General features: G+C 53.2%; 1 protein-coding gene across 5 annotated transcripts in view; it reads right to left on the bottom strand.

Annotated features, from left to right (window-relative positions):
- AP3B2 (adaptor related protein complex 3 beta 2 subunit) overlaps positions 1-10,909 on the bottom strand; it is an 84,465-nt gene that overhangs the window by 54,018 nt on the left and 19,538 nt on the right. For 3 of the 5 annotated variants that reach the window (XM_019504518.1, XM_019504521.1, XM_019504519.1), the window contains exons 1-2: positions 6,940-7,201; positions 733-808 (exon numbers count right to left, since the gene is read on the bottom strand). In XM_019504518.1, coding sequence (XP_019360063.1) covers positions 733-808; positions 6,940-7,169 — 306 coding nt within the window. In that variant the 5' untranslated portion in view covers positions 7,170-7,201. Of the gene's footprint in view, positions 1-732; positions 809-6,939; positions 7,202-10,909 lie in introns of those variants that run through there. The other 2 variants (XM_019504522.1, XM_019504523.1) reach the window with 1 other exon arrangement.

Genomic DNA, 10,909 nt, shown 5'->3' with positions numbered 1-10,909 from the left:
CTATGAAACCTGGGTGAGAAAGTGGAGCCCCTCCTCGACTACTGGGGGGGCAGTGGGTCACAGTCCTTAGCACAGTGGGGCTCTGATCTACATCTTGGTCCCAGGCACAACTGAAACACGTCACAACAGCAGCAGCGTGGCGACTCTCAGCCTCTCCTAGGACAAGCAGAAGGACCACAGATGCCTGATCAGCTCTGACCCAGCAGAGGCAGTAGCCAGCCAAAGAGCTGAAGCTGGAGATGCTGGATCTGCCCACACTGGTGAATGGGAGGGGAGGGTGGTTTCTGATGCAGAAGGAAGGCCAACAGGGCAGTGAGGTCTGGACGAACAAGCATGGGACCAGGAAGCAGGAGGGTCCTGGATCTACTCCAGGCACTGACAACTTCCTGGTAGATCACCAGCAAATACAATCTCCCTTGTCCCTATTGTGCCTCAGTTTCCCCATATGCAAAATGGAGGGGATGGTTCATGCAGGAGTGGGGGCTAACACCTCTCTCAATTCAGTGCTCAATCAATGCTAATTACTGACACTGGTGGGACAGTTTCACCCTTGCAGTGTCCACATGGTAATTAGGGGTCTGGGAGGCCAAGCCCACATGTAGGGGGAATGGAGGCACAGAAGCCTGCCTGTACAGTCACTGAGCAACCCTGCAACTGAGCAACTCAGCAGCTCCTGGCACCTGGGGCCTTATGCCATGCTCTGTGGTTCAACCCCACCTGCCCGACACTCACAGCGACAATCCTCTTCATGGCCTCCAGCTTCAGAGAGTCCTTGTTGCTGTCCAGCATCTCCTTCAGGTCATCGTGCCTGCAAAGCAAAAAGAGCCCTCAAAGAAGGAGTTATAGATGCCAGGCAGGCACCTGGGGGCCACCCCTCTCTGCTGATCCCTCAGACACCAGTCCAGGTAGCCGCCATCCCACAGAAACTGCAGCCCTGGGCATCCACCACACTGATGCTGGTAACCTCTACCCAGCTCAGGATTTCAATGCACTCTAAAGATCATTTGTATTCACTTTCTCAAGCATCCTCAGTGAATGGATATGCAGCAACCTTCTTTCACCAGTGAGGAAACTGAGGCAGGACACTGCCCAATGCAGGTTTGTTAACCACCTCATAGGAACCCTGTACCCATCAGGACAAGCTGGGTTTTCCCTGGGGGCTGGTGCCAGATGCTCAACACCAGAAGGGAAACACTGTGCTTCCTAGGGGTTGAAGAGCCAGGCCATCTGACCCGCACCCCAGCCTGCTGGAACATACAAGACCCAGGGAGCCAAGCAGGAGCGTGGGTACTGCTGGGATGTCCCAAAGCCTGGTGGATTCCCGGGTTTGTGGCCCCAACTATTGACACAGACATCAGGAAGACAGGAGAGAGGAACCTGTGGTAGCAGATGCTCAAAGCAGTCCTATACTGGGAGGGTTGATGGGGAGCAGGTAGATGGGTTCCTAGAGTCTGGATACTTTGCTACAGCCCAGGTGAATCTCTTGGCTCTGAAAGCCAGTGATACCACCCATAGTATCTGAGGTGCTCTGTACCTGCAGCAAGGGCCAGGTCGCTCTTAGCCAGGTGGGGAAGACCAGCATCCCCAGCTGAGGGCCTAACAAGTGGTTGTCTAGGGAAGTGCAGAAGAGTCATCAGCAACATGGCCAGCAATCCTGGCCTGACTCCCAGTCTCAAGACTTTTGGGGCTTTATTAAATCCCCAGGTCCTGGAGTCCTGTGACTGGGAGTCTTTGCTTTTATAGAGGACATAAGGAGAATATTTCCTGCCCTTGGGGTTGCAGGGAGAAGGTGGAAAGCACAGCCTGCATGGGACATGAAGGCACAGAGGCCCCATGGCAGTGACAATCCCCAAGTGGATTTTTCCTTTTTTAAAATCTCTCTCATGATTTGCTACTCGCTTCCCTAATCCCAGGGCCTAACTCCCAAATTCTGAACACTGGTGTCTGGCACACCTGTTTCACACAGCAGGCAGGAAGGAGGCTACATTGTTGTAGAGCTGGGAACGGAGGAGCTGTCGTTCTCCGCCCTTCGTGTGCTAGTCAGGCTGATCTGCTCCATTCCCTGTGGCCTGCGCCCGAAACCCTTCTTCCATCTGGAGCTCAGACAACACCCAGCCAGATGACTGCACAGTCCAAACCTGGGGCTAGAGACCATGGCTCCGTCTCTTCTCCCAGGAAACGAATAGGCACGACAAAGCTGGGACAGTTCTGGGACCACCGCCTGGGCTGGAGGTGAAGGCTCCTGCCAGTCCCCGTTTCATCCAGAAGAAGCATAAAGCTCTGAGCTAGTCCTTGGGGATCTCTGCTCTTGGCCCCATCTCCCCTAGAGCTGCCAACCTCCACCCCTGCTGCAACCTCAACCTAGCACTGGCTCTGACTGCAGGCTGCTAAAACCAGTTTCTGGGTGCAGTCCTCCAGCCAAAGCATTTACCCAAAGAAACCTCTTCCGGCAGCCTGTGCCCTGCCTCTGGGATGTGGCTGGAACCCGCATAGTTTTTACAGTTTTGCTACTCCTTCTGCACACATACACAGCAGCTTATCTCCCACCGCCAGCCTGGGAGCTCTTACAGGGCAATGAGAGGGTCCCAGCTGGGAGCAGTAGGTCCCCACTCCCCAGCCAGGGTCCAGCCACACCTGGGGTCACTGCCTCTTACAGCAGGGACTTGGCACAGCCCAATGCCTGTGAGCTACACTATCTGCTGTGGATAAAGAGCTCACAGAAGGATTACTGGGGAAGGACTCTCCAGCCACGTGGCTCATGGCTGTAAGCAGCTCCCAACCCCCTGCCCCAAGCAGCTCTAATGGACTCCTTCCTCATCCGCTTGAGGCATGGGCCTGAGCACTGTCAGTCCTTCCAGCCCATGGAGCCTGGGCAGTGCTTAGCCCTGCAATCTGGACTGAGCAAGCTAGCTCCCAAGGCTTTTCTCTGTCCAGCCCAGCAACCCTACAACAAGGCTTTCACTATCCATGCCCCAGCAAAGGACCAGAGCCACAGGATCAAGAGACAGGCAAAAGGACATGCAGAGGTGGCCCCTCACAGCAGCAGGTGGAGATCCTCAGACCTGGGTCCTTCTCATATGCCCAGAGAAGCCACCACATAAAGGGATGGGGAGATAGGGACACTCATCCCTACTGCAGGAAGCACGTGCTACCTGAAGCCAACAGGTCCGAGTGGACTCGAGTTCATGCCTGGGAGCACCAGGTACAGCAGACCCCTCAGAGGCCAATGGTCTGGTACATGGATTGAGCTCAAGGGTACAATGCCAGCTTGCTCCATGCACAGAAGACCCCAGGTGCCACCAACACGCATGGCCTGGAGCACAGCTGACGCATAGCGCATGTCAGGGGCAACACGATTCCCCACAGCACAGGGCCCCAATCCCATGAGACTGCCCTCATGGCCACCCACAGCCAAGATGTGCCGAACCAAGCCGGCTGCTCCCGATGTGCTGCACCTCCCACCTGCGCTGGGCAGAACCTGCCGTGGCTAGAAGCGGCCTGCGGCCTACCACCCATATCAGCCACTCACGTTGCCATCAGTGGCGCAGGCAGGTCACGCCTCAAGGCAGCAGTGCCAAGCACGATAGCAGTTAACCAGCTTCCGGCTTGGTGCTTTCTAGTTGTAAGCACCAGGCTTTCCTTGTTAGTCCGACTGAACTAGCAAATAAAGCATTTCATAACCTCCCCAGGGATGTTTGAGCAACTTTTATTGCTGACGAAGGGAGAGGGCAGGGAGGTGAAGGGAAGGGCTGGGTCCGTCACTGCGCAGAACAGGCATCGGTGTTACAGGGCTCTCAGGCAGCGGGGGAAAGGGGCTCGTTCCCAGCTCAGACCTGCGCAATCCCGACACACAGCTCAGGGCCAGAGCCTGCCACCAAAAGGAGCTGGAAGCTGGGACATTTGGACAGCCGCTCCCACAAGAGCTAGGGAAGGAGACAGGTCCATTCCTACCATCCCCTGAATAGGGAGGAATGGGGGGGGGGGCTGAAACCACCAGAAAGGTCAGGCTCCCGGTTTTGTGACAAGCTTGCTCTGTGTGGGGTGCAGGCGGATAGGGGAGGGAAGGCTGCAGTGAACCCTGGGGTGGTGACAGGTCAGGGGACAGGTAGATTTCGAGGCACAGGGGGTCAGCATCCTTCGGGGAAGTGCGCCTCTGCCACACCACGGCAGGGGGGCTGCCCAAGGCCTCAGTGAGCAAACTGGGACCTCCCACAGCTTAGCCCGCAGCGAAGGCAGGGGATGCGAGGGGGCTCGAACCCCTGGCAGCCCCTGCTCAAAGGTCGCAGGGCTGGGAGGCCGAGGAGCTGCCGGCTTTGGGCAGGGAACTCAACCCACAGCTGCCTGTGAAATATTTATGCCCTGTCAGGAATTCATTTACAGCAGCCTGAAAAGGAGCTGGAAGGCCAGGGCCGGTTGCCACAGCAACCGCAATGCTTGGGCTTCTCGCATGGCCTCTGCTCTCTCTCCTTAACAGGCGTATTGCCACTGCCGGCGGCGGGCTGAGGTTACAGACCGACAGATGAGGTGCCTTCTGCTAGCAGCCTGTGGCCGTGGGAGGGATGCAGGTCACCTGCGGGCTGAGCTTGCTGGTCCTCAGCTCTAGTGATCCATAACTACAGCACCCGCTGCACATCCTCCCATGCCCTCTGTAGCAGCCTCCCTCCCTAGGAACGCGGCCACCCCTGCAGGCCCCGCAGCGCACACTTCGGGGGGCGGCTCTGTCCTAGAGAGCAGGAGCTCTCTAACAGATCCCAAGTCTCGGCAGGACAAGCCTAGGCCACATTAGTGGGAATCAGCTGAAGCTGGAAATAAACCAGCCCCAATCCAACATCTTCTACAAGGTCTTTTCTTAAAAAAATTAAAATGCTATAATTGCAATTTTACTTGCACGGACAAGAAGTAATCTGACCCAAGCACATGGCAGCAGCTGGCCTCATAGTTTGGAGCTTGATCTTGGAAGCTCTCCACACTCAGATGTCTCATTGAAGGCACCAGAGGTGCCAGGGGCCGATTCCCCCCTGGAACAAAGGGATGGCATTTAATAGAGGGGGAAGCAAAAGTGCTGGATTCTGGTGCAAATCTGCAAAGTGAATTCAATGGGATTACACTGAGTTGCAGCAGCTGAGAGTCTGGCTGGCACAGCTTAAATCACTGCAGAGTTCTGCAGCCGTGTGGTCATGCCCTATTCAATTCCACAGGGTAGGTTAAGCACGCACGCCCCTATGGAAATGACAGAACTGTCTGCTAAATCCTACAGTAACTTTCCAAGAGACACTGCACATGTATTAGCCCATGAGCTTCCCTAACTGCACAGAAGTTACTTCAAGACAAAAAAAGAAATCCCAAGCAGTTTTCCAAAATAGCACCAGACTCTCCTCCAACCAAGAGCAAATATCAGACAGAGCTATGGGTAGGTCTGAGTATTTATTTTGGGGTTTGAGGGCAGGACCTGTCTGATTTACATTCAACGTTCAGGGAGCAGCTTTGCACTGCAACTGGCAAGTATCCTCCACCCCAGACGTTTCAGCCTGGGGCTTCAGATGCACCCAAATCCATCAGCAGGCATCATATGTGCAGACCCAAGCCCCGAGACTCAGGGTTCAGATATCTGCGAGTCTCACCTGCCCTTAGTCAACAGCTGCAGCTGCTGGAAGAAGAATCAAAGTTTCTAGACAGGATGACACTCACACCCAAGTGGAAATCAAGGCCTTCATGAATCACAAACTTGACCCTGAGATCAGCTCTAATGACCACAGCACCAACACGCCGCAGTGGGGATTGCAATGAGGATAAGGAAAGGCACCTTCCACTGCAAGGCTGCCCCTGCCTCAGCACTTAGGGGCAATGGGAACAGCTCTCACATTTGAGGGAAGTGCGAGAGAGGTAACAGGAAGGAAATAGTGCATTTGGATCTGGACTGTCCTGAGTAGAGTGAGCAAGTTGCTTCATGCTCAAGGGATGCAGATTTGGGAAAGACAGAATGAAAATCACTCCCACTGGTTCCTGAGCTGCTCAAACTACAGAAACTAGAATCTAGGTTCTTTGCAGCATTTCTCCAGTGCCATGGTGGAGGCCAGAGCCCACAGGTAACAGGGCATCAAGCCACTCAGCAGGCAGGGGCAGCGCGACACAGCAAGGTGGGAACTGAGCAAGGCCCTATCTACTGGGGTGTATTTGTGGCCTCTAGCAACTCAGCCTCTGAGACCCTCATAGTGCCCTCTCCTCCCCCACCCCAAATCCCATGCTGGTTCAGCGAGCGACATGCATGTCATTGCAAGGAAGCCAGTATGCTCCAGCACTTCTTGCTCTGGGTGCTGAAAGTAGACGCTTAGCTTGAGGCATCAGGGAACCTGGACAAGGACAGGGGTGAGGGGGTCAGGGCTGGTGGGAGGGATCCCCAGAACCAGGGTCAGATGGCTGTGCTTCCCCTATGCTCTCCCAGAGATGGGTCAGCAAACTAGGCACCATGGATCTGGCAAGTGCCCTGTCAGGGCTTGGCAATGTTTTGCAGGTTCTTACCACTCACCCTCCAGCAGTCCATCCCTCTGGCCCAACACCCGCTGACAAGCAGCAGCCCAGCCCATAGTCTCAGGAAGACTATGGCATACTCCCGTGCCATCCTCAGGGCAGTGGAAAAGGACTTGGAGATGGCAGTTTGCATCTCTCCAAACAGGCACAGTGCAGGGGGGGACCCTTCTTTCCCTTTCAAGGGGGTCAGGGCCACAGAGCAGGGGGAAGCCCCGTGGGAAGAGTCTGCTCTCACTCATCCCACTTCTGCCACTGTCCTGCTCCCTAGGACTGACTGGGTGGCTTGGGGCAACAGATGGCTCCATGCAGCTGCCCCAGTCCCAGCCCCAGCACTTTCCTGGCTCCAAGGCAGCCAGCAGGACTGCGCTGACAGGGCGAGGGGCACAGTCTGGTGCTCACCGCCTGCCCTACCGTAGTGGCTGTGTCCGGCTGGCACCAGCACTGTTGTCTGGGGCTGGTTGCTGCTCAGGTGCCTTGAGCAGCCGGAGCTCATCGGCTTGCAGGGCGCTGTACCAGCTCTGCTGCCCACCCTCAGCTGGCAGCACTGGGCTCTTGGCGTCCTCGCCTGCTGCCCCCGGAGGGCACCTCACCAGGTTCACGGCACTGGCTGGCAACTGCAGCAGCTTCTGCATCGGCTTCATTGCGGGGCGAGCCACGTTTGCAGGCAGCAGGCAGCTGGGGCTGAGGCTGTGACTCAGCGATGGGGCTGTCCCCGCTCCGCCTCCGCCTGCAACCTGATGCTGCTGCTGCTGGGGCCTGCCAGGCTGGGCTGGGCTGGGCTCCCTGCTACAGCCCCAGCCCCAGCCCTTGAGCCCAGGCTGCAGCTCCCTGCTGCAGGGGTCAGATCTCAGGGAGGACGTGTCAACAACCCAGCCCTGGCACTGGAGGATGCTGCTGTCCTGCCAGGCCCCAGGCAGCCCCATCTGCAGCTCAGGACAGCATTCAGCTATGTCTCTCCTGCCCCTCTCCTGGCCACAGCCCCTGTGCCTGGGTGAGGAACGGCCGCTGCCTCACCAGACCCAGGACAGGAGGGTCTTGAAGCATCAACAGGGAAGAAATACACCGGGAACTGTACACCCAGGAGGGGTGTGGTTCCCTGGGCTGGTCTCAAGTAAAAAGGGAGGGAGATTCATAACTTACAGACTAACCCAGGAGAGAGAGAAAGAGAGAGGTGGGGGGGAGGAGATGGATGGACAAAAGGATGGATGGAGAGAGAGAGAGAATGATTCATAGCTAGTGACAGAGAGAGACCAAGATGGATGGATACAGGGATGGATAGAGATGGGTGGACAGAAAGAGGGAGAGATGGACAAGCAGTGAGGGAAAAAGATGGAAGGAAATAGAGATGGATGGATAGATAGTGAGAGGGATATAGATGACTAGAGAGATAGAGAGAAATGGATGGATGTAGAGAGGGATGGACAGAGAATGGGAGATGGATGGATGGTGACAGAGAAAGTGGAATAGAGATCCAGAGAGAAAGATGGATGGAGAGACAGAGATGGCTGGATAGACAAAGAAAGATGATTGGATAGAGAGAGAGATGTGCAGAAAAAAAGAAAAATGAATGGAGAGAGATGAATCGATGGACAAAAGATGGATAGATAGAGATAGAGAGGGAAGAATAGAAAGAGGGATGGAGAAATGCATGGAGAGAGAAAGAGGTATGTTTAGAGAGATTGCAAGATGGATGGATGGATAAATGAATGGAATGAGAGGGCAGGATGAAAAGAAAGAGAGCAAGTTGGCCAATACAGAGTGAGAGGTAGATGTATAGAGAAGGAGAAAAAGATAGCTAGACAGAGAAAGCAATGGATGGATGGATAGATAGAGAGAAAGATGGATTGAGAGAGAGAGGGATGTATGGTTAGAGAGAGAATGCAAGACAAATGGACAGAGATGGATGGATGGAGAGAGAGAGAGAGATGGACAGAAAGTGAGAGAGAGTGTTGGATAAAGAGGAAAGTGGATGGAGAGGGAGCAAGATAGATGGATAGAGAAGGACAGAGAGATGCATAGACAGAGCGATGATGGATGGATGGAGAGAAAGAGATAGAGAGAAAGATGGCTAGACAGTGATGCAGAGATAGAGACGAAGAGAGTAATGGATGGATAGAGAGAGAAGTATGGAGGACAGAGAGGTAGATGCACAGAAAGAAAGAAAGATGGATGGATAGAGAGATACGGACAAAGTGATCCATGGATAGAGAGAAAGAGAAATAGGGGGATGCAGAGAAAGAAAGAGACTGATGGATAGAGAGGGAAAGATGGATGGGTAGAGAGAGGGATGGATAGAGATAAAAATGGGTGGATGGATAGGGAGAGACATGGTTAGACAGAAAGAGAGGGATAGACAGAAGGAGAGAGGGAGGGATATATAGAAATTTAGAAGGAGATGGACATATAATGAGAGAGGAGGATGGATAGGTAGAAGGAAAGACAGGGAGACCAATGGATAGTGGGAGAAAAGGATGGATAGAGGGGGATGGACAGAAAGAAAGAAGGGTTGATAAAGAGATGTATAGAATGAGAGAGATGGGTGGATAGAGTTTAATGTATAGAGAGTGAGAGATGGATAGATAGAGAGAAAGCTGGAGGGAGAAAGAAAGGGATAGACAGAGACAGATAGAGAGAGATAGAGATGGATACAGAATTATGGATAGTGAGAGAAAGAGAGCAAGATATGGATAGCTAGAGAAAGAGATGGATGGAGAGAGAAGGATGTGTAGAGAGAGGAAAAAATGGGTGGATGTAGAGTGGGGAGAGGGATGCATAGAAAGGCAGGAAGATGGATGAACAGAAAGAAAGGAATCTCCCCCTAGATAGAGAGGGAGAGATGGATCAACAGAAAGACAGATGGATGGACAGGAAGAAAGGGAAAGTTGGATGGAGAGAAGGAAAGAGGGAGAGAGAGAGGGATGGAGAGAGAAGAATAGAGATATTTGATGGTTAGAGAGAGAGAGAGAGAGAGAGAGAGATGGATAGAGAGAGATATGAATGGAGTGAGAGATGGATGCATAGACTGAGGAAGTACATGGATAGAGAGAAATGGATGGATAGAGAGCAGGCTAGAACAAGATGAATAAAAGTGACAGAGGAAGAGACAGAGAGAGAAAGAGAAAATGGTTGGATCCAGAGAGATACTTGGGGAAAAAGATGAGTGGAGAAAGAGGAATGGATAGAGAGCTGAATGGTAGAGACAGAGAGAGGGATGGACAGAAAGGGAGGAAAAGGGATAGACAGGAAGACGGGGGGAGAGGATTGGATAAAGAGAGAGAGAAGGATGGATAGACAGTAAGGGAGATGAATGGACATAGAGATGGAGAGTTTTATGGAGAAACGGATGAGGAAATAAAGGGATATGGATGGAGTGAGAGAGATGGGTAGAAACAGAGAGAGGGATGAATAGAGAGATTCATGGATAGATACAGAAATGGGTAAAGAGATATGGATGAATGCAGAGAGAGAAAGAATGGATGGATAAAGATGGAAAGAGGGATGCATAGAGAAAATGGATGAATAGAAAGAGAGGGATAGATAGAGAAGGATGGATGGATTGATAGAAAGAGAGAGACAGATAGGCAGAAAGAGGAAGAGAGACAGAGAGAGCAAAATGAATGGAGAGAGAGGGGGATGGACAGATAAAGGGATTGGGGGAGAGAGAGAGAGAGAGAGAGAGAGAGAGAGAGAGAGACACACAGACAGAGCACATGAGAAGGATAGAAAGAGAGGGAGATGGATGGAAAGAGAGAGCTGGAAATGTATAGAGAGTGGTAGAGCTGGATAGATAAAGAGATGGAGGCAGTTGGTTTAAAACTTTGGGTGGAGCAGGAATCAAAGTAGGGTGCAAGTGCACAAATGCCCACCGCCTCAGTCTGCCCCATGTATATAATTACTCTGGTTAGTCTATAAGGGTTCAATCCATCCTGCCTTCTACACAGGGACAGAGGCAGAGCTGCCCCTCCCAGGGTACCCTTGAGCAGGGTGCGACGCCCATCTTTCCAGACGAGACTCAGACAGGCCTTGTTCAGGAGGGCTGGGGTCAAAGTGCTGCTTGCTCCTCTGCTGCATGCAAAGGTTTGCTTCCTCCCTGTCGCACAGGAGCCACACCACAGCGGAATGGCCCCAAGGCAGCTAGGGATGACATAGGAATGGAGGGAATCCGGAGGTGCCTATGGGCTGGGGTGTTAGCCAGAGAGAAAGCTGAGAGCAATCCCACAGCGCAGACCAGAGGGGAGCCAACTCAGAAAGATAGCTCAGGATGCTGCTGTACATGGAGCAGGTGCAGAACACAACTTGAGCACTGTAGAGAGCATCTGGTTTAGGGGCTATTCGGATAGGTTTCACTCAGAAACGAGCTGCTAGTGATCCCAACTCCTGG

The sequence above is a fragment of the Gavialis gangeticus genome, unplaced genomic scaffold (genome assembly GCF_001723915.1).
Source record: "Gavialis gangeticus isolate Ggan-Ray unplaced genomic scaffold, GavGan_comp1, whole genome shotgun sequence".
In the NCBI taxonomy this organism is placed as follows: domain Eukaryota; kingdom Metazoa; phylum Chordata; order Crocodylia; family Gavialidae; genus Gavialis; species Gavialis gangeticus.
Note: the sequence above shows the minus strand (reverse complement) of the source record. Positions and strands in the feature narration are given on the sequence as shown.